This window comes from Amblyomma mixtum, chromosome 2 (genome assembly GCF_055824585.1).
Source record: "Amblyomma mixtum isolate Tamu chromosome 2, ASM5582458v1, whole genome shotgun sequence".
Classification (NCBI taxonomy): Eukaryota; Metazoa; Arthropoda; class Arachnida; order Ixodida; family Ixodidae; genus Amblyomma; species Amblyomma mixtum.
In genome coordinates this window covers 91283026-91306684 of record NC_143013.1, presented here as the reverse complement: position 1 = coordinate 91306684, position 23659 = coordinate 91283026, and the positions used below count along the sequence as shown (strand labels likewise).

The 23659-nt window shown below is 47.7% G+C and overlaps 1 protein-coding gene across 1 annotated transcript in view; it reads left to right on the top strand.

Annotated features, from left to right (window-relative positions):
- The first annotated feature begins 263 nt into the window (after window positions 1-263).
- LOC149360121 (uncharacterized) overlaps window positions 264-23659 on the top strand; it is a 103036-nt gene continuing 79640 nt past the window's right edge. Inside the window, exons 1-2 of the mRNA XM_089567790.1 lie at window positions 264-289; window positions 1736-1874. Coding sequence (XP_089423916.1) covers window positions 264-289; window positions 1736-1874 — 165 coding nt within the window. The remainder of the gene's footprint in view (window positions 290-1735; window positions 1875-23659) is intronic.

Sequence of the window (23659 nt, the reverse complement as noted above, 5' to 3'; positions counted from 1 at the left end):
TCCAATAAGAAAGAGAACGGTGCGGTTTTCGGTGAACGCGGCTGGCGCATCCCACGCGGCAAACCCCCTCAGCACGTACGGCACGTACTTCGAGTGTTGGAAAACCTCTCCCGCAGCAGCACGTACGCCCCGGTTGCGTGCCCGCTCAGACTGCACGGCGTAACCTGGAAAGAGGCGCTCTATCGAGCTTGAAGATCTGCAGCCGCCGAAGGTTCGACGTCGTCGTGGTGTCGCAATCCTCATGGCGCTGGCGGGGGATCGGGATGGCGGTGCCGGGGCCGGTTGGCGGGTATGTTGCGTGCACCAGTCGCTGAGTTCAGCGTCGTCGCCACAGCAGATCCGCATTTGAGAAAGAGGATATGTGTATTTGAAGGTTAAGACACACAGGGAAGACGCTTGTCAGCGTAACTCGTTCTGGCTGAGCGGTTGCCTAGTTCGAAGGTGTAGATCACGTTTAATGTCCCGGCGTACGGTGGTACGTGGCGCACTTCGTTGACTGTACGTGCTGTGCTGACCCAGAAGGTTAATGCCCTCTTCACGCTGTCGAACTTATGAGCGTGCTGCTCCAACTAGTTCGGGGTAAAGTTTTTCTGAATGATACCGAGGTATTATCGCCTAGGTATTATCCCCAAGTCATGAGGGATTGCGATGTGCTGTTCGCAGATTCTCCAGGCTTTGGTGTGCTTGTACCTCCTCGTTATATTTGATTTATACTGCCGGAAATTTTATGAGTTAGTAAAGTGCAAGGAATGAAATGCAAGCGCTGCCATGACTGGCCGATTTGCGAAGTAAATCCAGCGAATCCCAGAGTCTACGCTACACCGCCATTCTCTTCAGGACGGCAGTAAGCTGTTTTTTTTTTTCGGTAAGGATGTCAAGAATTTTAATCTGCTGGTGGGAGGATTTTAAAATCTAATTTTCCCAGCGATGAAGGCGCCTTTCGCTGCCGGACAAACATCACCGAAACCAGAAAGAGCCGCATAATCCATTCTTACTGACGACAATAATTGGATGGAGTTGTAGATATGTGCCCCTTTAATTTTGAGCTCAACCGAAGCCTAAGAAGTGATAGCTATATACGGCATGTGCGTAGCTTTCTTTGGGTGCCGTCCCTCACTTCGAGAGGGTCCACACTCTCCGCCATAATCGGAGGACCTGGATCGGAAACCTACAATGGTGCATTGTTACTGGTTTTTAGGAGAGGTCATTCTCATTGTTCAGGTGATGATGCCGGGCCCCAAAGTGGTGACATCACTGAAGTGGCTTTCATGCTCTGCCGCCGACTTCTCGGACACGGTTAAATCTATCCGGTGCTGGTCGCCAACTTTGTTAAAAACCGAAAAAAGGTCGGTTTCGGAAACGCAGCGAGAAGACCACTGTTTGCGTGGTAGGGACCAGCGCTCTCACTTTCCTGGGCGACAAAGAGCTCGAAGAGTGTCTGGACTTAAATTTTCAGCCTCAAGTTTTCCTCCCTCCCATTTACCAAACTCGCTGTCTCCTGTACTTAACGCGGGCTTAGTTTCACGTCTTGTGCGCTGCGCCCACTACATTTCATGGCAGAATTTTTTTCCGGTATCATTTATTTTCGTGTTAACAACTGCACATGTGCATCTTCGTTTCTAATATTGGTTGTATGGTTTGATTTTGGTTCTTGGTCTAGGATTACTCGGGAGCATTCCTACCGTGTGTTTGTTACTTGTGCATTGCCGATTTCGCTGCTTTTGTCTTTCTCTAGGTGCCAGCGCCAGAACCTTCCAGTCTGCCCGCCCTCCTCCGAGGTGACGATGTGGCAGGACAGTCTACACAACTCCCCTCCTTTCCACAGCCCCGTGAGGCCTGTGGAAGAGGGGAGCCTTCCTGGAGAGGAGGTTTCCGTGCGCTGGTATCTGGCAGGGACAAATCGGCCCATCTGCTCGTCATCGACGGCGCAGCGCTGCTGACCTGGCTTTTGCGCGGGTACGTTCCCTCAAGGGGAAGCCTTCTGAACAACCTTGATAAGGGGATACTAGAAAACCGTTACATGCAGACACTCGTAGCGGGTTTTTGGGCAAAATCAAACTTCACTCCCTGCGATAGCTTTATGTTCTCATTCGGTCCCCTTTTATTAACAATGCGCCCAATGGCATAGTCGTGGAATACAAAAATAAGTGTTGTAAGTTTCTCAATAAAAACAAACAAATTCTGGTTTGCCCAAGATTTTCGGGAGTGCGACCTCAGCGGGTTCACTTAAATTCGGAGTACTGGATTAAAGTATTCAGTCCACACTATCGCTCTACAATGATTCGGCAGACACTGCTATGGATGAATCATGTAGTATTCCCCTACAACCGCTAAAAAATTTATAATCGAAATTTTCTGTCACCCTGTTTCGGTTTCAACAAACGAAACGTAGCTGTAACGTCATGTGAGGTATGAAAAAACTTCGATATAATCGCTCCTTCATCGTTTTAATTCACTACAGTGCTGAAACCAGCCTTCCTCAAGAGCCCTCACTCCACCTGTAACCAAACTTCGACGTCACAGACATTGTTCGTATGAACCGAATTCGAAAGAGGATCGATGAGAAATAAATTCGGATATAAATTATTTAGCACTCGTAGGAGAATGCCACGTGGTTTTCCATGTATAATAATGCCTTACGCATTATTACAAAGAAGAAAACACGCACACAAAGGTTGTGTCTATACTCATTTAACAAGGGCACGGAAGACCGTAGGGGCTTAACGTAGTCAAACAGAGTAGACATGCGAAAGCAGGTGTTGCTTATTCGATCGGAGGGGGCACGTAAGCTCAGCCTTCAGGATATTGCGTGATTTTTTTACTGGTTTAATGCCCATGTATGCAGAATTTGCCATTCTCGACTTAGTACTCAAAGATGGCGGCGAGTCCTCATGCACCACCACCGGCGCAGTGGCTAAGAGATGCGGCACTGCAATGGCAGGTGGCTCTTCCTGTCACAGCCATCAGCCGGTATGGATTCTGCGACCCATGTTGCTCTTCCCGAACAACCTCTGGCGACAAATTATTAATTTGACTGCTAACTGCCAAGACAAACCGAGATGACAACATTCTTGCTCGGAGTCGGCACGTCTGTAGTAGTGCTGTCGCACCAATACGTATAAAGGTCGTTTGCCACTTCTACCACCTGCTTATATGCCCGCCTTCAAAGCTGGCTGCCAGTAACGATGTCGGTCTTAAATAACACCATATGCCGCACGAATAAAAAACTGCAGAACTCTGCGACCTTTCCCTGTTACTCATACACTTTCCAAATTCCACCGCAGTGGTTAAGTGGAGGCCAAATACAAAACTCCCTCCACTACAACGTCCATCATGGTCGATGTGTCGCTTCGGGACGGTAAACAACCGCCTATCGTCTTACTTGTTTTTTCATATATGGTCAAACAACTGGTGACGGTACATTTCAGGTGAAAGCCCACGAAGCCAGGGATGAGCGCTACTTGAGGCAAAAAAAAAAGAAAAACGCCATGATGATTGCCACTCAGTGAAAAAAATAATAAAGAGGAAACAAAATATCACCTCTCCCTGCAGCACGATAACCACAATATTGTTTAGATAACTATGAACCGCGGTACAGGCGTGCAGGTCGAGTCAGACGCAAACAGAACACGCTTCCGGCATCTGACTGCAGCGGCATATACACTGAGTAACGGGAATTTGGGGGGCGTTGCATGCTAGTCCAGAAATGAGACTCCGAAACACACACACATGAGGACAATACCAGGGCTGACGCAAACGTGTCACGGAATTTCGATCTCGGCGATCGTGTCAACTTACGTTAGACTCCGTTGGCACTCCGCCTAATGACCGCGGGGAAAAAAAAAACGCTTACAGTTACGCGGTTCTTTTCCACCCGTCACCCTTGCACTGCCCTTCTGCGGCGCCAGGAAAAGTGCGCTCTATTCTAATCAAGTGTACAGTACATTCGGACTGGTAGTTCAGTCCGAAGGAGAAAAAAATTTAAGCAAATAACTTCAAGCATAGACTTTGCCGACTGTGCTGAACATGAGTAGTAGCCTCTGCGACGGCTTTGAAAACCTTTCCACTTTAGGTCCACATCAGCCTTTCTTGCAGGCGCTTTTGTACGGAGCCATAAGTCCTAACAGGCGGCGCCAACCATGGACAGCAGGCACGAAGAGCCTCAGCTGTTTCGTGTGCGCCCATGTGACGTTCCCGCCTTTCCGGATCTCACCTTAACACAACCGACTCGGTTGCTCGAAGATGGGCAGTGCAGAAGTATGGAGAGACAAGCTAAGACAGCGTCCAGCGGGTCAAACATACATGAATGAGGGAAGCGGAAGGACAGCTCACCACTGGATGGACTGAAACCTAAATCTACATCTGGTGGACAGCGGTGTCACTTCTGGTCTCTGATCACAGCTGGCTGGGTGAAGGGTCCCGGTCATAGAAGTCCCGGTCCCGGCTGGGTCCCGGCTGGGTCCCGGTCATAGAAGTCTTCGTCACCTTCTGGGCGTTCGTCTGCACGTTTTTATGTATACTGAAAACGTGGTTGTGGCTCAACTCAGCTGAGCCAGGCAATACAGAGCGAATGCTGTGTTAAGCATGGTTAGACATGGTTTAGCTTTGGTTTATCTTTATTTTATTTTTTGAAGACTTCAGCGAGAGCAGATCACATGATGCATCACGTACCACAAGTTCAAGAGCGAGCGTCCAGAGCGGCGGTCGGCGCAGCAGCAGACGTGACTGCCAACCACGCTCAGCAATGGAGTCGATGGAGGAGGAGATCGAGGCACCTGCCACGCGTGATTTTGCGCATGTGGCGCGCCTCCCGTTAGAGGTCAAATCTAAGAGCCATATGACCTTCAGGCTCATCATAGGAGGAGTAGTCTTTTCGGTTTAGTTTGGTTTATGGGGTTTAACGTCCCAAAGCGACTAAGGCTATGAGAGACGCCGTAGTGGAGGGCTCCGGAAATTTCGACCACCTGGGGCTCTTTCACGTGCACTGAAATCGCACAGTACACGGGCCTCTAGAATTTCTCCTCTAGAAATTCAACCACCGCGGCCGGGATCGAACCCGCGTCTTTCGGGTCAGCAGCCGAGCACCATAACCACTGAGCCACCGCGGCGGCTCAGTAGAGCTTTTCTCTCTAAAACCAGCAACCCGCTGATCTCGCATGGCCAGTGTTGATTGATTCGTTTCGGTCGCTGACGACTGGCCTGTGATATCGCAAGCGTAACGGATCGATTAAAACCGGTCGCGCGACGTCCAGAACCCACCGGTGTTAACATGCCTTCACATGCGATGGAGGTTTGAGATTTTTGCTCTTTTGATGGTATCAATCATTTGATAAGCGCCACACTTTCGGCCATCGACCACATTGACAAAGTAAAGGGAACATCTGCAGGCATGTTCCTCACTCTCGCTTGCCCACCCCAATGTTTGAGGAAAACGCGTTATCCTCTAGTCCCAACAGGCTGTTTTGTCCGGAAGAACCATATTTGGACTAGCTCATTACACCACTGTACATGTCCGATCTATCAAAAAAAAGGAAGGGTGCTTTGCGTTTATTCTCAAAACGGCGTTCCTTCTTTCCCCGGTACCCTGGCCACCGCACTCTTTATCCACTACTCCTCTTGACTGGCGTGTTGGCCGAGCGTTATCACGTCTATTTACGACCCTACCCCACTTTATAGCGTGGAAATTAAGCACTGCAGTGCACACCGCTACTATTGACTAGCGCCCCAGGGTCACTGCAGAGCTCAACTGGAAACGTGCTTTTGCATGAATTCTTGCTTAATGAATGCAACCCACAGGGCGCTAAACCTCGTTGCTTCTTGGCGAATAAAGGCGAAAATGGCGTGTGCGTACCGTTACAAGTGTATGCTAATGAGTGTCATTAGAAAAGGAATCTTTAATGAACCTCGCAACAGAGATCCCGATGAGACAGTGTTTTCGCATTCAAAGCACGTTAAGTAGCCATAAGTGCCCTCAGTGATTTAATTTGTAGTTTCGTCATTGTGCTGGCAGAACGTATTTCGAGAAGCCCGAAGGCGCTAGCCACGTCAATGCGTGTACTTCACTGGCCATCTTGTAACTGTTGGAATTGTTGGCTCAAAGGCAGAGAGATGACATAAGGTTAGAAGAGTAGGCTGAAAATGTATTTAACGAAAATGGCAATTTTATAGACCGATTTATAGTGCCATTAAATAAATATAAAGAAAAAGTGGATGAAAAAGAAAAAAATGAAAAAAAAAGCTGAGCATGGTGACAACTGCCAACACACCGTTTCAAAGGGGAGGCGCCTGTCTTCCGTCCGTCCGTCCGTCCGTCCATCCATCCATCCATCCATCCATCCGTCCATCCGTCCATCCATCCATCCATCCATCCATCCATCCATCCATCCATCCATCCATCCATCCATCCATCCATCCATCCATCCATCCATCCATCCATCCATCCATCCGTCCATCCGTCCATCCATCCATCCGTCCATCCATCCATCCGTCCATCCGTCCATCCGTCCATCCGTCCATCCGTCCATCCGTCCATCCGTCCATCCGTCCATCCATCCGTCCATCCGTCGGTCCATACCTGTGACAGCCAATGGCCTGTCCTCGTAAGCAGCCACGTCTCGCAGAGAAAGCCCCGTACACGGACACCGCTGCAAAGCTTCGTAAACACGGGGCAAGCCGGAGGGCGGTTGAAGATGTTCTCTATTTCTTCCCGCACACTACCTCGCAGCCCTCTCTTTATTTACAAACGTGCTGTTTGTGTACAGGTACGATGAGTTTTTTAATGGCAAGCACGAGATACATGAGTTCTGATTACTAGTCTATACGCGCCTCTGACCGTAACGCCACTGTCCTGTTACGTCCTTGTGTCCAGGCCCTATCGGGTACTGCTCGCACCGAAGGCCGCTAGGAGTCTGACGCATAAGAAAAAGTTTCTTGGTTTTCGTTCCTGGTCAGAGACGCAAGACGTGAGTGCGAACGGACTCTTGCGTCTCCGCGAGAAGCACTGTCTCCTCAGACCCACAGCTTGGTTCATTGAGTCTTGCGTTATGCATAGCGCGTCATGGTTTATGGTTTACCGGAGTGGAACGTCCCAAAGCGACTCAGGTTACGAGGGAAGCCGTATAGTTAAGGGCTCCGGAAATTTCGACCACCTGGGGTTCTTTAACTTGCACTGACATCGCACAGTACACGGGCCTCTAGAATTTCGCATCCATCGAAATTTGACCACCGCGGCCGGGATCAAACCCGCGTCTTTCGGGTCTGCAGCTGAGTGTCATAACCAATGAGGCATCACGGCGGCTGTGTAGAGCATCATGTTCACACGGCGCAAAAAATAGATAAAAGGGTCATAGAGGCGTAATATCAGGACAAAAGTTTGCGAGACGCCAGGTCTTGAAAAAAGTTTATTGTAATTCCACCCCGATACCTAGTCGCCTGATATTGTGCGAAGGAATTAAAGGCTTAAATTATCCTTCCGCTGGTAACAATATCAGGTAGAGGTGGAGCTAGAATAAACGTTTTTCCAAAAACTGGAGTCGCGCGAACTTCTGGCCCCGATATAGTACACATCACGACGGCTACCAGGTGAAATTTTTATTCAGAGAACGACGAGATACACCGCATTTTCAGGACTACAGTCCGCACCCTGTGCATAATCTGCGGGGGCAAATTTCAGCTTCAAATAAAAAGTTTTTGCTTAGATACGCGCACGTGATGTACAGTTCGCAGAGACGAATTGCGCCTGAAAATAAGTTTTTTAGATTGTTCAAAGTCGTTTCAGGAAAGAAGCTCAGATTTCCTTCAGGCCTTTCAGCGTAGAGCCCACATTCGTGCATATTTTTCATCGCCGTAAAATTCTTTCTCCGCTGCTGGGTTCGACTTTACTGCTCGCGCACGCTCGACTACACTGAGATTGCATACTGGCTGCAAGGCTGTTCGCCTTTTCGGAGCAATCAGAAGAATTACGACTTCCCATATGGCGCTACTTCGGCGCTCCTGGCGCATTACGTAGAGGTTCTGCGCATGTGCTCACTAATTCAAGCACTCAAGAACAGCCACTCTAAGTACCGCCAGCGGCATTTACTTGCATATCGACGCTAGTAATGTTTTCGCATTATTAGCCTCATAACCTAGAAAATGCGGGTTTGCGTTGAAGCCTCGAAGTTAGTCACGTGATGCGAAAAATGAAATAAGATAGACTTTGAATGAGGGTGACCTTGGCCAACGTGGACAAATGAAACAAATATTGCCACGACTGGGTTTCGAACCCGCGACGACGCGAACAGATCAGCTTCGCTGGCCACTGCACAAGAGCACTATGCTATCGACGCAGCCGAACCATGTGTCGGTTCTTATCACAGCCACCGGTAGGGATCGTGAGGACCCATGTTGCTTTTCCCTAGCAACCTCTGGCGACAATTATTATTGTTATTATTATTATTATTATTAATTACGTCTGGAGTAGTGCTTTCGCACAAATACGTATAAAGGTCGTTCGCCACTTCTACCGCCTGCTTATATGCCCGCCTTCAAAGCTGGCTGCTAATCAAGGTGTCGATCTTACATACTGAAAAAATTGCGTGGAAAAACGAGGACGAAGCAAAGACAAGACGAGGACGAGCGCTTCGTCCTCGTTTTTTCTGCGCAATTTTTTCAGTATGCATATCAACCAACTTGCCCAACTTTCTGCTCTCCTAAGTGTCGATCTTAAATAACACCATATGCCACACGGATAAAAAAAACCCACAGAGCTCTGCGATCTTTCCCTGTTACTCATACACTATCCAAATTCCACCGCAGTGGCTAAGTGATTTTGGCTTTCGGTGCTGCTTCCAAGAGCGCGTCACGATACCGGCTGCGGCTGCTGCACTTCGGAGTGAAAATACAAAACTCCCTCCACCACACCGTCCATCATGGCTGCTGATCAGCAGATCAGCAGTTCGCTTCATATATAACCGGTACCGTCGACATGACTCCCCATCTGAATTAATGAGAATCAACAACATCAAACCCTTAGAGTACTGGAGAAAGCTAGCAAGAATTAAATTCCTCTTTAAACTCTACCATTCTCTGTTCCGTCTTGACCCTTCATTGTATGTGAAACCTTCAACAACTAGAGTAACAAGGCATTGCCATCCGCATAAATTATCTCCTTTGTTTGCCCGCACCAATAACTTTAAATATTCTTTCTTTCCTCGAACTATAGCAGAATGGAACAACCTACCCTCTCACTCATGTGTTTGTATCCGAAAATGTGCTTTCCGCCATTGAACAAGTACTTGACCGTTAACTATTGTCTCTTGTTTGTTGCGACTTGTTTTATTTCCATGCTCCGTATTTACTACATCGCTTCTGCTGAATTCTGCTGTTGGCGTCGTCTTCTGCGGGTCGTCGGAGTTCTCTGTATGTTTATCCCACTCCTGCTTGGGCCTTAACGGCCTGCAGTATTGTATAAATAAATAAATAAATAAATAAATAAATAAATAAATAAATAAATAAATAAATAAATAAATAAATAAATAAATAAATAAATAAATAAATAAATAAATAAATAAATAAATAAATAAATAAATAAATAAATAAAGTATGTGTCGCTTCGGGACGGTAAACAATCGCCAACCATCATAGCCCTTTTTTTTTATCTCAGATGGTCGAACAACTGCTGACGGTACATTCCAGGTAAAAGCACACGAAGCCAGGAATGAGAGCTAATTGAGGAAAAAAAAACAGGAAAAACACCATGATGACAGCAACTGAATGAAAAAATAATAAACAGGAAAAAAATATCACCTCTCCCTGCATCACGATAACATTGTGTCGAAAAATTTGACCCGCGGTACAGGCGTGCAGTTCGAGCCAGAGGCAAATAGAACACGCTTCCGGCATCTGACTGGAACGGCATATACACGCAGTAACGGGAATTGGAGGGGCGTCGTTCAACTGCAACACACTCTTGCTCTGTGCGTTGTATGTCGTCGTCTTCATCAACTTCCATCGGTGCGCAAGTCTCGAAATGAAAAGAAATGCGCTTTCAGCCAAGCTTTTAGGTACCTGGCGTTGGTATCCACCTGTCAAAATATGGCGTACATAGAGAGCCCCCCCCCAAAAAAAAAAAAAAAAATTGCAGTGGATGATGATGATAACAACTTTTATTTCCACCGATGTAGGAGGCCCCCTACTCCCCGTCCCTGGCACGCAGGCCTAGGGGACGGGGGACGGGACCTCCGCGACTAAAGACTGGCGAAGAAACATTGTCTCTTCGCGGCTTCAGCCGCCAGGCGGACAGCTCGTTTCTGGTCGGCGGGGACCTCGCTTCGCAGAAGGGCCTCCCAGGTTTCTCTACTCTTAATATTGTCCTCAGCACCCGGGGATCCAGGGCATTGCCAAACTATATGGTCAAGGGTCCCCCTCGCTCCGCAGGTCTTACATTTGTCATCTTTTTTATCATCTAACGTGGTTTGAAATAACCAGACGGGTTAACGAAATTTCCGGCCTGTAATCGCCGCCAGGCGATGGCCTCTGTATTGGTTAAGTTTGGATCTGGTGGTGGCATTAGACGCCTGCCTAACCTGTAGTGCACGGCGATTTCCGCGTACGTTTGCAAACGTTCGTCCATCCCATGGGGGTCGGGTGGCTCTACAGTTACCCGGAAGTAGAGATCTCGGGCTAACATGTGGGCAGTGGCTTAGCTCTGCTACGCCAGTATATACGTAGCGTGAGCAGTAGCGTCACGTGGCTCTGCGTCGGCGGCAGCAGCGGCAGCGGTGAACGCGCGCGGCTAGGGTGCCTCGATGCCAGCGCTGCTGGAATCGAGGCACCCTCGCATGGCGAGGCGCGCCAGCTGTGCGCAGTGACGTCACTCGCTCCTCGCGCATGCGCAGTATGGTCGATGAAGGGAGCGCGCGAAACAGCGAGACTGTGGTCAACGTAGCTCACGCTACAAAACGGCTTTGCCACAATGTTTCGGACCTCGCCGTGGTGGCTCAGTGGTTAGAGCGCTCGGCTACTGAGCCGGTGTTCCCGGGTTCGAACTCGGCGAGTCGGCCGCGATTCGATGAAGGCGAAACGCAAAAAGGCGCTCGTGTGCTGTGCGGTGCCAGTGCACGTTAAATATTCCCAGGTGGTCGAAATTATACCGGAGACCTACACTACGGCCCCTCTTTCTCTCTTTCTTCTTTCACTCCCACCTTCCTTCCTTCCCTTACAGTGCCATAGGATAGGATAGGAAAACTTTTATTGTCCAACAGAAAGAGGGTAGCCAGAGGGCTACCCGCCTAGACGACGGCCGAAAGGTCTTGACTCTCGGCGGCGGCTTCGGCCAGTCGTACGAGTTGTAACTGAGTCGCCGGGTCGGAGCTCAGTAGCAAGGTCTCCCATTGATCTTTTGTGTTTATACCTCGTCCCTCCCGGGGAGCATGAGGACATTCCCATAGTATGTGGTCCAAGGTGGCCCTAAGTTCGCAGTTTGCGCATGTTTCTGAAAATTGCCCTGGGTACATAAGACTCCAGAGGGCCGGGTTTGGAAAGGTGTAAGTTTGTAACCGGCGCCAGTTGATGGCTTGGTATCTGGACAAGGATCTATCCGCTGGAGGAAGTCCAGCTCGTTGGAAACGATAGTGTTGTGTAATTTCTCTATAGGTCACCATGCGATCCCTGTCCGTAAAGACCACCTCGCTCGGGTCCGCCCGGAAAGAAAAGCCTCGGGCGAACTCGTGGCTTACAAGGCAGGGATGCATGTGCTGGTGTCCAGACTAGTGTAATTTTCCGGTCTATTACATGACGGCTTAGAATTGTATTTGTTAGAGGGGAGACCCGGCCCCTGCTGAAATTTAGTATGGCGACTTTGGAGTCACTGATGATGTATCTCGCTTTTGTGCCTACACAGGCCAGTGCTATGGCAGCTTCCTCTGCAGTCTCTGGGTTACCCGAGAGTATGGAGGCACTTATTTTGAGGAGTTGTTTATTATTGACGACCGCGACGGTCATCGTGTTCTTACCATACTCAGCGGCATCCACGTAGACCACGTCCTCGTCTTTGTAGGAGCAGAAGCGTTTCTCTAGCGCCTCTGCCCTCTAGGCCCGGCGCACTGCGTGATGAATAGGATGCATATTCCTGGGTAATGGGGGTACAACTATATTGTCTCGAATTTTTCCGAGCATGTCAACTTTGGCGGTTGTTCTGTTATCTCGGCTCAGATTGAGTTTTTCTAGAATGGCCCCGCCGGTTGTGGTCCCGGTTAAGCGTTCGATTTGGGACGTTCTCACTGCTTCCGTAATTTCTTCCAGGGTATTATGCATTCCTAGCTCTAGGAGGCGGTGAGTGGATGTACGGATGGGCAATCCTAGAGCTTGTTTCGTGCATCGCCTGATAATTCCATTTATCTTTTCCTTTTCTGAAACTTTAAGATCAAGGAAGGGGGCAGCATACGAGATACGGCTTACTGCGAATGCCTGTACCAGCCGTAGGAGATTCTGCTCTTTCATGCCGTGTCTTCTGTTGGCAATCCGCTGTATGAGCCGCATAGTTTGTTGCGCGCAGTTTTCCATCTTAGTTATTGCATCACCGTTATACCCGTTGCTTTGTATAATCATTCCTAAAATTCTGATTTTTTCAACAAGAGGAATCTCCGCCCCTTGAGTTTGTAATTTGATGTTAGGGATGGTTCTAGTTTGTCTTTGATGCAGAGGTCGATAAAAAAGAAGTTCAGACTTCTGCGGCGAGCATTGCAAGCCCCTACGGCTGACATAGTTTTCGACCTCATTTACGGCCTTCTGTAGCGCACTTTCGATGTGCGCGTCGTGTCCACGGGTCATCCACATGGTGATATCGCCCGCATACATGCAGAAATTCAAGCCATCTATCCCCTCCAGTCTCTTCGGTAGCCGTATCATGGCCACGTTGAAGAGAAGAGGGGAAAGTACCGAACCCTGAGGGGTGCCTATGCTGCCCAAATGTATGTTTTGAGACTGACTTTCACCAAAGTGGATGCGCGCTATCCTGACCGAAAGGAAATTGGCAATGTAGTTGTATGTGCGCTCCCCGACGTTTAAAAGAGCCAGGTTTTCTAATATCGCCTCGTGTTTTACAATATCGAAAGCTTTAGTGAGATCAAGTCCCACTATTACTTTCGCATCCAGCGACTTACTGTCTAATATGTCATGTTTGAGCTGTATCATGACATCTTGCGTGGACAAATGCGATCTAAAACCTATCATCGAATGGGGGTATAAGTCGTTGTCTTCCACGAAATTGTTTAGCCATTCTGGTGTCCACCGAGATGTGAGACAATTACTGCACCATTTCCTTTCCTCAAAAGTTTTTTTCTCCTATTTCGTGGTTAGCAATTCAGAAGCAAACTGTCTTCATGGACGGTGCTAAAAGATACGAGCGGTTCCGAAATGGTGTCACACAGAAGGGTTCCGTCGCCTTCGTAGCTCAGGCAGCAAAAACGAAGCAAATAGAGGTGTGCAGCGGTTATCTCTCCTGAACAGCATATACTGTGGTCCTGCTTGTAGACAGAGCCATCCCCTCAGACTTCTGGCGGCGATGCCGGGGAGAGACCTGCGGACACAAGTAAGGAAAACTGAATCGTGAAGGCGCATTCTAGGCAGGCTTCACGGTGCCGTCTGCAAAACGTTGTTTTTATTCCTGAATGCACTTGTGACAGGGACCAAAGAACGCCGCCTCTGCCGCCGTGAACCTGCATGCTGCCGCGAACGATTCCTGCTGCTTTGAACCGACCTCCAATCTGAGGTCACTGTCACCGAGTTCTGTCATCGGACTCTTGGCACTGTACAAGCAGAGTCCGCGCAGACGCAGGCCAGCGCCTCTACCAGATGAAAGAGCGAGCGTCCGTTCGCGGCAGCGTCGGCCAACACGGTTGCATTGCTAAATATTTACTGCCCTCCTTGCAGGTTAGTGTGATGTTACGTAAAACTTCAATGCAGTTTTATTTCTGCCGCTGCTGCCATCCCAGTTGAAGTTCACTGTTCGTGACGGCGTGTTTTATGTAGAGTTTAAAGGTCAGATTCCGTGGAAAGAAATCTAGCACGTGTTCTTCTTGAGTTTCAACTATACCCGGAAACATGCCGCATGTGACCTGTAGTGAATGTCAATGCGCATACCATTTTGGCAAGTTTGCTGGAGTAAAAGAGAAATATTTTCGAGCAAAGCCTGCTGATTCAAAAAAACTTGGCGCTGTCGCACTTGCCGTGAAGGAGAGACTCCCGTGACGAGCCAAGAGGGCAATGTCTCTGAATATGGTGCTCGGCAGGCTCTTGTCGCTATTGTACAGAAACTGCGAATGTTGCCAGTACTAACAAAAAAGCGGAACAAATTAACAATCTATTTAACATATGTCAAAGGAATTTCATGGCTTCGAGAGACAGGTTTCTCGCGATGAGAACGAAATCAAGGCGCTGAAAAAAAAAAAGAGTAGCAGAATTAGAAGAGAAAGACGATATGACGCAGGTAGTGAAAGCACAATTACAGAAAGATGTTAATGACCTCGATGTACGCAGCAGAAGACTTAACCTAGAGATACACGGTATACCGGCTGCATCGGGTTAAAACCCGCTTTCCATGCAAAACAACCTTGCCCCCCAGCTTGAAGTCCTGCTTCTAACAGTAGCAAAAACATTCAGATCAGAGAGTGCACATATTGCCTGCCCGAAAAGATACGAAGCTGGAATAATCACTCGTTTTACCAGACAAACGACTGGTGGTTCTTGGCTGAAAGCCAAAAGAGGATAACCCGCCTATAGCCCTACTAGAAAATATGACTCGGTATAACAGACTTGCTTCGACATGTGAAGGACTGGTCAAAAGGAAGTGGTTATTCTTATGTCTGGCATGTAAATGGGAGAGTTCTTGTTGGCAAAAGTGAAGGATTGCATGGCTTTCACATCAAAGGAGACGACGATCTAGAACAGCTTAATTGGGCGCGGCGCTTGCTCAGTAGCTAAAAAAAAATGCCAACTCCATATCACTTTCCTACTGAATTAAACCGCATTGGTTCCTGCTTTTCGCTAACATTGCTTAAAGCTTTCTTTATCAATGCACGATCACTAATCAATAAAACACAGCCCCTAGAAAACACAGCCCCTAAATGTATCTTTCAGAGTTCTCTAACCCGCAAACTAGCGCGCAGAAACAGTCTCGTGTACTTCAAGTGCAGTGTGATAATGTTCAGTAAAACATGAAGCACCAGTGCAGATGATATTATCAGAATGACCAACTATAAAACATATTTCATGAGCAGGCCAGTTAGCCGTGGCGGTGTGTCTGGCATTGTGGTGCTAGATGTGAATGAAAATTGTGAAATGCTTGATTAATGCAGCTTAATTACACCTTACCACGAGGTCATATCAGTCTCTGGGAAAATTTATCTACGCCGTTTGTTATCGCCCACCCAAAAGGGGTGCCGCCGTGTTCTTGAAATTTTACGACCACATTTTATTGCTTGTAACTACTGAAATTTCGACCACCTGAGGTTCATTAACGCGCACTTACAACGCACAGTACACGGGCCTCTAGTATTTCGCCTCCATCGAAATGCTACCGCCGCGGCGGGAATCGAACCCGCGTCTTTCGGGTCAGCAGCCGATCGGCATAGCCGCTGAGCCACCGCGGCGGCTAAACTAAATTTATTATTATTGTCATTAAACCGCTAGCATTTTTTTTTTCCTTTGAGAGTCATGCTAGGCTTCTTCCGCTCTGAACAAAGATCTAAATATTGAACCATGCACCGTCTGCACCACGCTAAAGTTCGGCTTTTAAACATGCATAGTCCGCGGACTACAGTCTTGCAAATACGTATACGCTGCTGATAGAACCGAAACTGCAAAAGAACTCAGAATTCCTGCATGTGCCGAGAGAAGGACTTCTCATTTCTTTTGACAAGTTGCGAAACTCCTCTTACAAAGCTACCTTCCCATATCATGGAACGTAAAAAAAAAAATAGCAAGAAAAACAACTCATTCTCGTGCAGGCTAACGGAAGGTATTGCGATGCACGTGTCCGGCTCTTTTTTGATTATGCACGCTTCGACCAGCTCTCGACATTTCCAGGCGTACGCGATCTGAAAAGTTGAACGTGAATCACCACCAACTCGCCCAGTTTTCTATTCTTCTTATGCAGCACAGTTCATTAAACTATCTGCATGACTGAAATGACGCAAGTGACCGAGCTGGTAAGCGTACTGGTAAAAAAGTGATTTCAGTTCAATAGCGGCACACAGCAGTTATCTGCGAGTGTGAATGGGGTCGCTCCGATCCCGAAGTCCAGATTAAAGATGGCGTGACTGTAACGTCGTCGTTCTATGCGTTCGCTCTTTGCAGGAATCGAGAAATCACTAAGCCTCAATCGCTTTGTCTGTAAGGTGCTGACGGAGGACGCAGCCATTGCTTACATTCTTCAGATTTATTAGAAGGAAGCGAAGTGTTTCTTTGTTTGTTTACGTATCACTGCTGTGTTGGACATGGCCTCTGTTGACAAAAAGAACAAATAAATATATACTTCATTCCTGTGAAGCGAGGCATTACAAAGAACTGTCCAACAACTCTGCTCAAGAGCGTACAGAGAGCAATGGCGTCTTAATGCAGCCCTTGGCGATGAACGTTACGAAAAATCGGATAGAAGTCCTTTAATACAGTATCGCACCGAGGACAGCAGGAGCCCGCGTTATGGCAGCTAATGCAAAAAGAGGAAGACGAAAAATCGTGGACCCACTGCTGCTGAGGCAGGGGTGGGTTTACTTTCTTGCGGCAGACAGTGGACGGATGTTGCTAGAGGTGGCTTTGAAGCCATCCTTTGCCGTCTTTTATTATGCTTTCCGGTGCCGTTTTTAGCATAACGTATGTTATTATTGACAAAATATTTCGTACTAATACTTTGGACACTTCCATCTACTTTTACACGCAAAGCTTCAAATGGGACTCCTACAATGACAACTACATGAAAGCAAACAAGAGAAGGGGAATGAGGGGCTCGTTATAAATATGAGAGAAGCCAACAGCCACAGAAACCAAAGGACCGAGGGGATTTTTTTTAATTTATTTACTTTGTGCTGTTGTTCGATTTAGAATATTACTGAATGTGTTATCGCTTAAAGCTAATTGATTAGAAAAGCAGAAGAAAAAACAACCACATGCCGCCGGTGGGATCCGAACCCACGACCTCCGAATTACGCGTCCGGTGCTCTACCGCTGAGCTACGGCGACGGCTGTCAAATCTGCTTTCGGGGGTATTTATGTTTAGAAATAACCTAACCTTTAGTGTTCACCACTCCCTCGTGTCCCTTGGTTTCTGTGGCTGTTGGCTTCTCTCACAACTACATGAAAGACTGGTTGTGAGGGTGTGAAGATTGCAGGCTAAATTTACGTGTTACAATTCATGCATTAAAGGTAAGAAATAAACGAGGACGCATTTGGAGGAAACGAAACTCTAATTTAATTTAAGTATTGAGATGAAAAGAGGAAAGAGACAAGAGAATAAACAACAAGAGGAAAAAAAACGGAAAACAAAACAAAGCACTCGCGAAAGGTACGGAGGAGAGTTGCAAAGGAAAGGCACACTTAAGTTTCTTTCGTGTCCCAGTGATGAGCCTGGTGCGTCGAGGGAGGTGGTGTGGCTGGGCGTCGGCGCAGTCTTCAAGCAGGGGTCAGCGTCCCAGTGTTAATGCATGGTTGGCGGCGTTGTCCACGGAGGCCCTAACGCTGCCGCAGGAAATAGTCACGGCTGTGTGCTCCGGGCACGGCCCCCAGGTCAGGTATCCCGGGTACGCAGCGAAGGTGCCACAGGCGGCCCGTGTTGAGAAGCTGTCGGCTGGGAGGGGAGAGAGGCGCCTGGGTCTGGTGGCTGAGGCTCTCGACGACGGTTGTCCGGGTCTGGTGGCCCGGACGTCTGCGGCTAGGGCCCAAGCCTGGGAACTCGGGGAGCCAGCAGAGCTCGTCCACGTCGTCGCCGACCGTGCTCTTTCTCTTCTCCCCTCGCAAGCTCTCTACCACGTATTACTTTCCTTTTTTTTTTCTTCTTTGTTCGCCACGCCGTGCGTCTTATGTAGCCGCAGTGTGGCGCTGGCTCCTTACACTCGTTTAAACGGTCCCGGTCGGCGTCTCAAAGTTGCAACCCAAACGCAAGTGGTTTGGGTTGCATAAAAGACAAAATTGGCATGGAATAGATGGCCCTGGGAGTGTGTTTTCCTTCAGCACATATGACAGAGACCGACTCAGGATCGAATGCAGCTTCGAAAAAAAAAATGTAAGCAGGTTGGGGAAGGGGAGATGGCCCTGCAGTCACTGTTCAGTGCACCAATGAAGGCGCGTTAATCTGTATGTGAGTTTTCTAAATGCATCAAAAAACGCTTTTGAAGGGAGGGGCGATGCCTTCCAGAATAGGTTCAATGCCCCGTGATTCTTTGCGGGAGGTTAGCAACCGAACCGACAGTTGGGGTTGTCTGCTTCTACGAGCGCACCTATCAGCGGTGTACTAGGCCATCTGTGAGCTCAAGTCATGATTTAATATGGGTTCATCTTTTTTCGCTCCATACTTGAGCGCTCATGACATCATGTGAGCAGAATGACACTTCAATCAAACAATGTAATTATGGGCGTCACCTATGTCGGTAAAGAAAAGTACATGGAAGGATGGTGCTCGACGGGCCCTGTTGAAAGTTCAGAATTCAGAAAATAGAAAAGCTAGAGATAAAAGCGCACCCCTTAACATGCTTCCATATCAATTGCTGTCGGTTGAAAGGTGAAACAAAAAAGCGCGTTCCTTTTGTCCGTTCCTCATATCGTGCAAAATCTGAGGTTTCTTAACGCCCTCTTCCTTGATGCCAGCACAGGTTTTCATTTAGATGCTTTCCAGCGGACATGAAATGGGGTATGGAATGAGTGTGCTACAAGGTGCTACATTTTTATCCGTTGGGATGTGTTTAGAAATTAGCATATCGGTGGATCCAAAGTCAATATGGTGGCCCCGATTGTTTTTCGCTACACACGGTGCGAATACAAAAAGGGCAGTGCGCGATGGAACACATATATACGTTCCACCGCACAATGCTCCTCTGGTAAAATTCATTTGTTGATACATGTTGATGTCAACACATTAGGTTAAACAATAAAGGAAGGAAAACACCACTCAAGCAGCTTTTTCGCAATTACTCTTCCTATAGAAAAAGGTACTAAAATCCGAGACTGTACACTCTCTCTCAACAGCTGGAGTTGTTGGCTAAGCAGGGGCCGACTGTTCAAAGCTGATCGCGCTTAACCACGGTCCACGACTGCCAGCTGCTCGATTAAAGCATCAGTTGAATACGTCCAACCTGCAACTGTTTGCAGTTTAAACGAACTCCCTTATAGAAGCCTCTGATTTGTTTATGAATAATTTTGGCTTCCTCTATGGCGCGCAAATCTGATGATACGCAGTTCGCTCGCGTGGAATTTTTTTTATGTATTTTGTGTTCTCACATGGCCCCATGCGGCACCTTTTTCAGGCATGCAATCTTTTACCACGCACGATGGTACTGTTCAGTTATTGTGCTGGTCTGCGATGAAATGACTCCAGCGGAAAGGCTCTTCGGAAGCTGAAAAGCTGACGTCGGCGCCGCGAACCAGCGGGCGGCGGAACTCTTGCCGTCGCCTTGAACATCCGGAATTTCAGAACGCGTGCAATGACAGCGTTCCGTCGCATCGCGCCGTCAGAGAACAAGCCTTCCCGCCGGCGCCCGTAGTCAGCTGGTCGCATGCCTGTGGCAACGAACTCCAGGCTTAGCTGTCGGTGTGATCGAATGCACTGCACCGCACATTGTTGAATGCAGCGGCTGACGACCTTGTGCGTCAGGGGGCGAATGAACTCGTCTCAGGGCTGTCGCTGAGGGTGCGAAGACGATGAACTATGCAGAAAAACTAACGAATCCATGCAGTGTGAACCCGCGAGTATAGCACGACTCTTCCTCGGAAGTTACGATCGAGCTGCTTAAGTTTTGAAGTTACTGAATAATACATGGCCCTTCCAGCCATTTAGACTACCAGACGACCACTCCTGGCTACTCGTTCTCGTAGGTTACCGCGTCTATACTGCCTTGTCCCGTAAACCTGCCCATTCCACTGGTTTAATTGCATATTGTTAAAGACCCTTCTCTGTCTCTATGCCTCTCTTAATTTGGGTGCGTTTCGTGCGCAAGAATCGGCGGTCCAAATGCGTTTACGGACGTGAAACGTATCATAATGCTAGTTGAATTCTGTTTAGAGATAACTGAAGAATAAAAAGTAGAGAAGAAAAAGAAATTAGTTATGAGTTATGAAAAGTCAGAACACCAACTGTGAAATATGAATTCAAGCTGACGTCGAAAATTTGAGGTTTCGACGCGGACCACTTTGTACGAGTAAAGATTGGTTCGCGGGTAGGTTGTTCAGCATACTTTTCAAGTAAAACAGCGCAAACACAGAGGGCCACAGGAGTACGACAACAGGGCACTCAACGACACTTTAGCGTTGTTGATTCCCGTGCTTGTATCTGCCTTGTTTTGCTTCAAAACAGTTTTGCGGACCTGCGGTCGCAGATCTCGAACATCTATTTCGACATCAATGCTGTTTTTCCGACTCATGCTTATTTGTTACGAACACGTTTCCGAATTGATTAATGTGTGACATTTGGCGCAAATGTAGTACACTCAAGACGAGGTCCAGGGAGACGGAAAACACTACAAGTCCTGCATTCTTGGGCAAAAATTTTAAACATTCGAATACTGTTTGCTTTGTCATGAAAAAATTGAAGGTATTAACTCATTCTTCCAATACATAGCAAAATCTTTCTTTTGAAGTTTTTATATCGCTCTCATCGAGAAGTTAAGACTGCCATAGAAAACTAATCGGGAATGTTTTTGACGGTTGGAGAAGGAGGAGTAAGGAGTGCCAGCATTAATAGCAAAAAATGCGAGAAAGTGCGGCCCCACTACTCGAATTGAGTAAATGGCACACCAGACATTCACTGACCACCGGAATAGGTGGTAGTGTTCCCGGAGCCAGTGCAGATTCTGATCAGACCATTAGTGGGCGTTGAGTACATTGACTTCCCCATTACGGCATAAGTAGGCCTCGTCTGTCCACAGAACTTCCCTAAAAAAGTCTGAGTCTTCGCCACATTTCATCAACAGTTGCTGAATTCATACAGCTTTTTATAATCGTCTTCACTGAAATCCTGATGCAGTGATATGTGGTAAGAATAAAAGCTATGCTTCTTGAGCACTCGATTCAGCGGCATCGACGATTTGACGGATGCTGGCTTCGGGGTATGCACGAACGTAGGCGAGAACATCTATCTCGAATTCTTCACTCAGGATAACTCCCTTTGCCTTCCTTGAATTAAGCACAAATCCTGTGGTCCCGAAGAGTTCGTGCATTTTAGCATCGTATCTGACGGAACCGGCCGGCCGGCATTCTCGGAGGCGTAGAGTCTTCAGGAGCGGCGAGCGTTGCCATTCGTTTATACACAGACGTCAACCATCTGCACCTTCTCAATCAACGAGTAACGCGGTTGCAGCTGCCCTGCCATTCCAACGCGCATTAAGAGTTCATAAGTATAGTATTGTAGCAGCCCTGTTCGTTCCCTTAACAGAACTGACAACCGGCTGCGGGCCAGTGAAGATTCCGGTGAAAACTAATAAATGGTAAGCCGGTTAGCCACCGTTCCTTTTTTGGCCGAGCCAGAGCGGGAAGAGAAATCTCGCGCGTTATCACCGTGCTGCTTTTTCGGAGCCACTGACGGCAGGAAACATGCCTCCAAGTTCAATGCCAATGACGAAAAAAGAGCGCGTGCTGCTCACGGATGGATGGATGGAAAACTTTATTAAGCAAGCGAGTTTGGACCGTGCAAGGTCTCAGGGCCACCTAACAGCCCTCACATTACGCGCATGTGTCCAGGCCACGTAGGGCCATGGCACTGGCACCCCGGTTCACACAGCGAAGTTGCGCGTCCGGGTCCTGCGACACAAGGAGGGCCTCCCATTCCTCTTATGTACCGATGGCGGACTGTCCCTGCGGGGGGGGGGGGGGGGGGGGGATCGGCAGGGCATCCGAAGAGGTTGTGGTCCAGGGTGGCGTGCGATTCTCCGCAGAGAGTGCACTCTGAGGAGGAAGTGTCTATCCGCTCTTCTCTTCTCAAGCGTCAGCCTGCCGCAGTGGCAGCTACAGCCTTGGTGCCGTCGGTTGTCGTCATCATTTCGTCAGTCCCTCACGTAGTATCGTGGGCGGGTTTTCCGGTGCACTGTCAGCCTTCAGTTCCCGAAGCGGATCCGTAAAGGCTGAAAATTCAATCACGAATATCTCAATATATGTTGCACTTAGGGACATGGTGCAAATTGTATTAGCTCTGAATCTTTACAGCCTTCAATATTGCGATTGCAATATGCGGCGCAAGGTGAACAGTTAAAAAGATAATTAACGAACTTTGGCTAATTAATGAAATCAATAGGACCGATATGTCCTTATCTTCTGTCCGCTGAGCCGGATATACATTCCGTGAAGGCGGCATTCACGATGCTGTCAGAGCCTTTTTTTTTAATCTGTAAACGGTTAAAAAGAAACACCCTGTACGAAAAGAACTACCTTAATAAACTCTTTTTCCTTTCAAAAGTGTTTTTGTCCAGAATTGCTGGGTACGAGGGCACTTTAAAAATTTTGCTATTTCTATGGGAACTACCGCATTTATCTTTGATTTACATGCAGAGCTACATTTAATTTTATTAATGTGTAAACATTGTGCGGCTATGAAGGCGGTTTCGACGCGGTCTATAGATAATCTCGGTTCTATAACAGATGAACTAGTTCCTATATAAAAAAAAATGGTATCATCGGATAGAACATCGAAAGAAGGTGTGCAATTAAAGAAATGTTTAAGGTGGGTTAATTAGGTAATTAATTAGAACCATTAAGGTCAAAAACCCTTCTGTGGACACCCGAACGGCGTGGACGGGAACTTGTCCGCGCTGTAAAAGTGGAAAATAGCATCAAAAAGCCGGAACCAGAAACAAAATGGTCGATGTGGGTTAATTAGGTAAGCAATTAGAGCCAACTAAGTGTGTAATTTTGATCCAACATTGCCGCCAGCCGACATCCAGTTTCGGTTTGAGACTTCCGGTCCCGTGATTTGTGGACGTGAAATGAAAAAAAAAATGAAAAAGAGTGTTATGTCGACATGGTGTGACGTCATAAGGTGCGACGTGACGTCATGGAAAATTCTGGCGGGGGGAATATAGGCGCTTACGCATTTCTCCAATGCGGGTGCCGTAGTGATCTCGAACGTTTTTTTTATTATTTATATATTTACATGTACCTTAGAGGCCTCACGAGAGGCATTACGTAAGGGGGGGGGGGGGGGGGGGCTCTAGTACAAAAGTCGGTGCTGTGTAGGTAAGAAATTAAAAACATAAAGGTGAGTACAGCAAAACAGACCGAAAAGTAGTGAGCTCAGATGACAGGTTATCGCAGTTCACAGCAAGTAATATTAAGTAGAAGACATTAACTGTCAGTCTTGGAACCCAATAGATGAAATGCGCTAAGTATGATACATATGCAAAAAAAGAAAACGATTGCAGGCATACGCGAGGACAATCGCGCATAAACAGAACCTAATGAAGCAGTAGTCTCAAGTGGCTGTAAA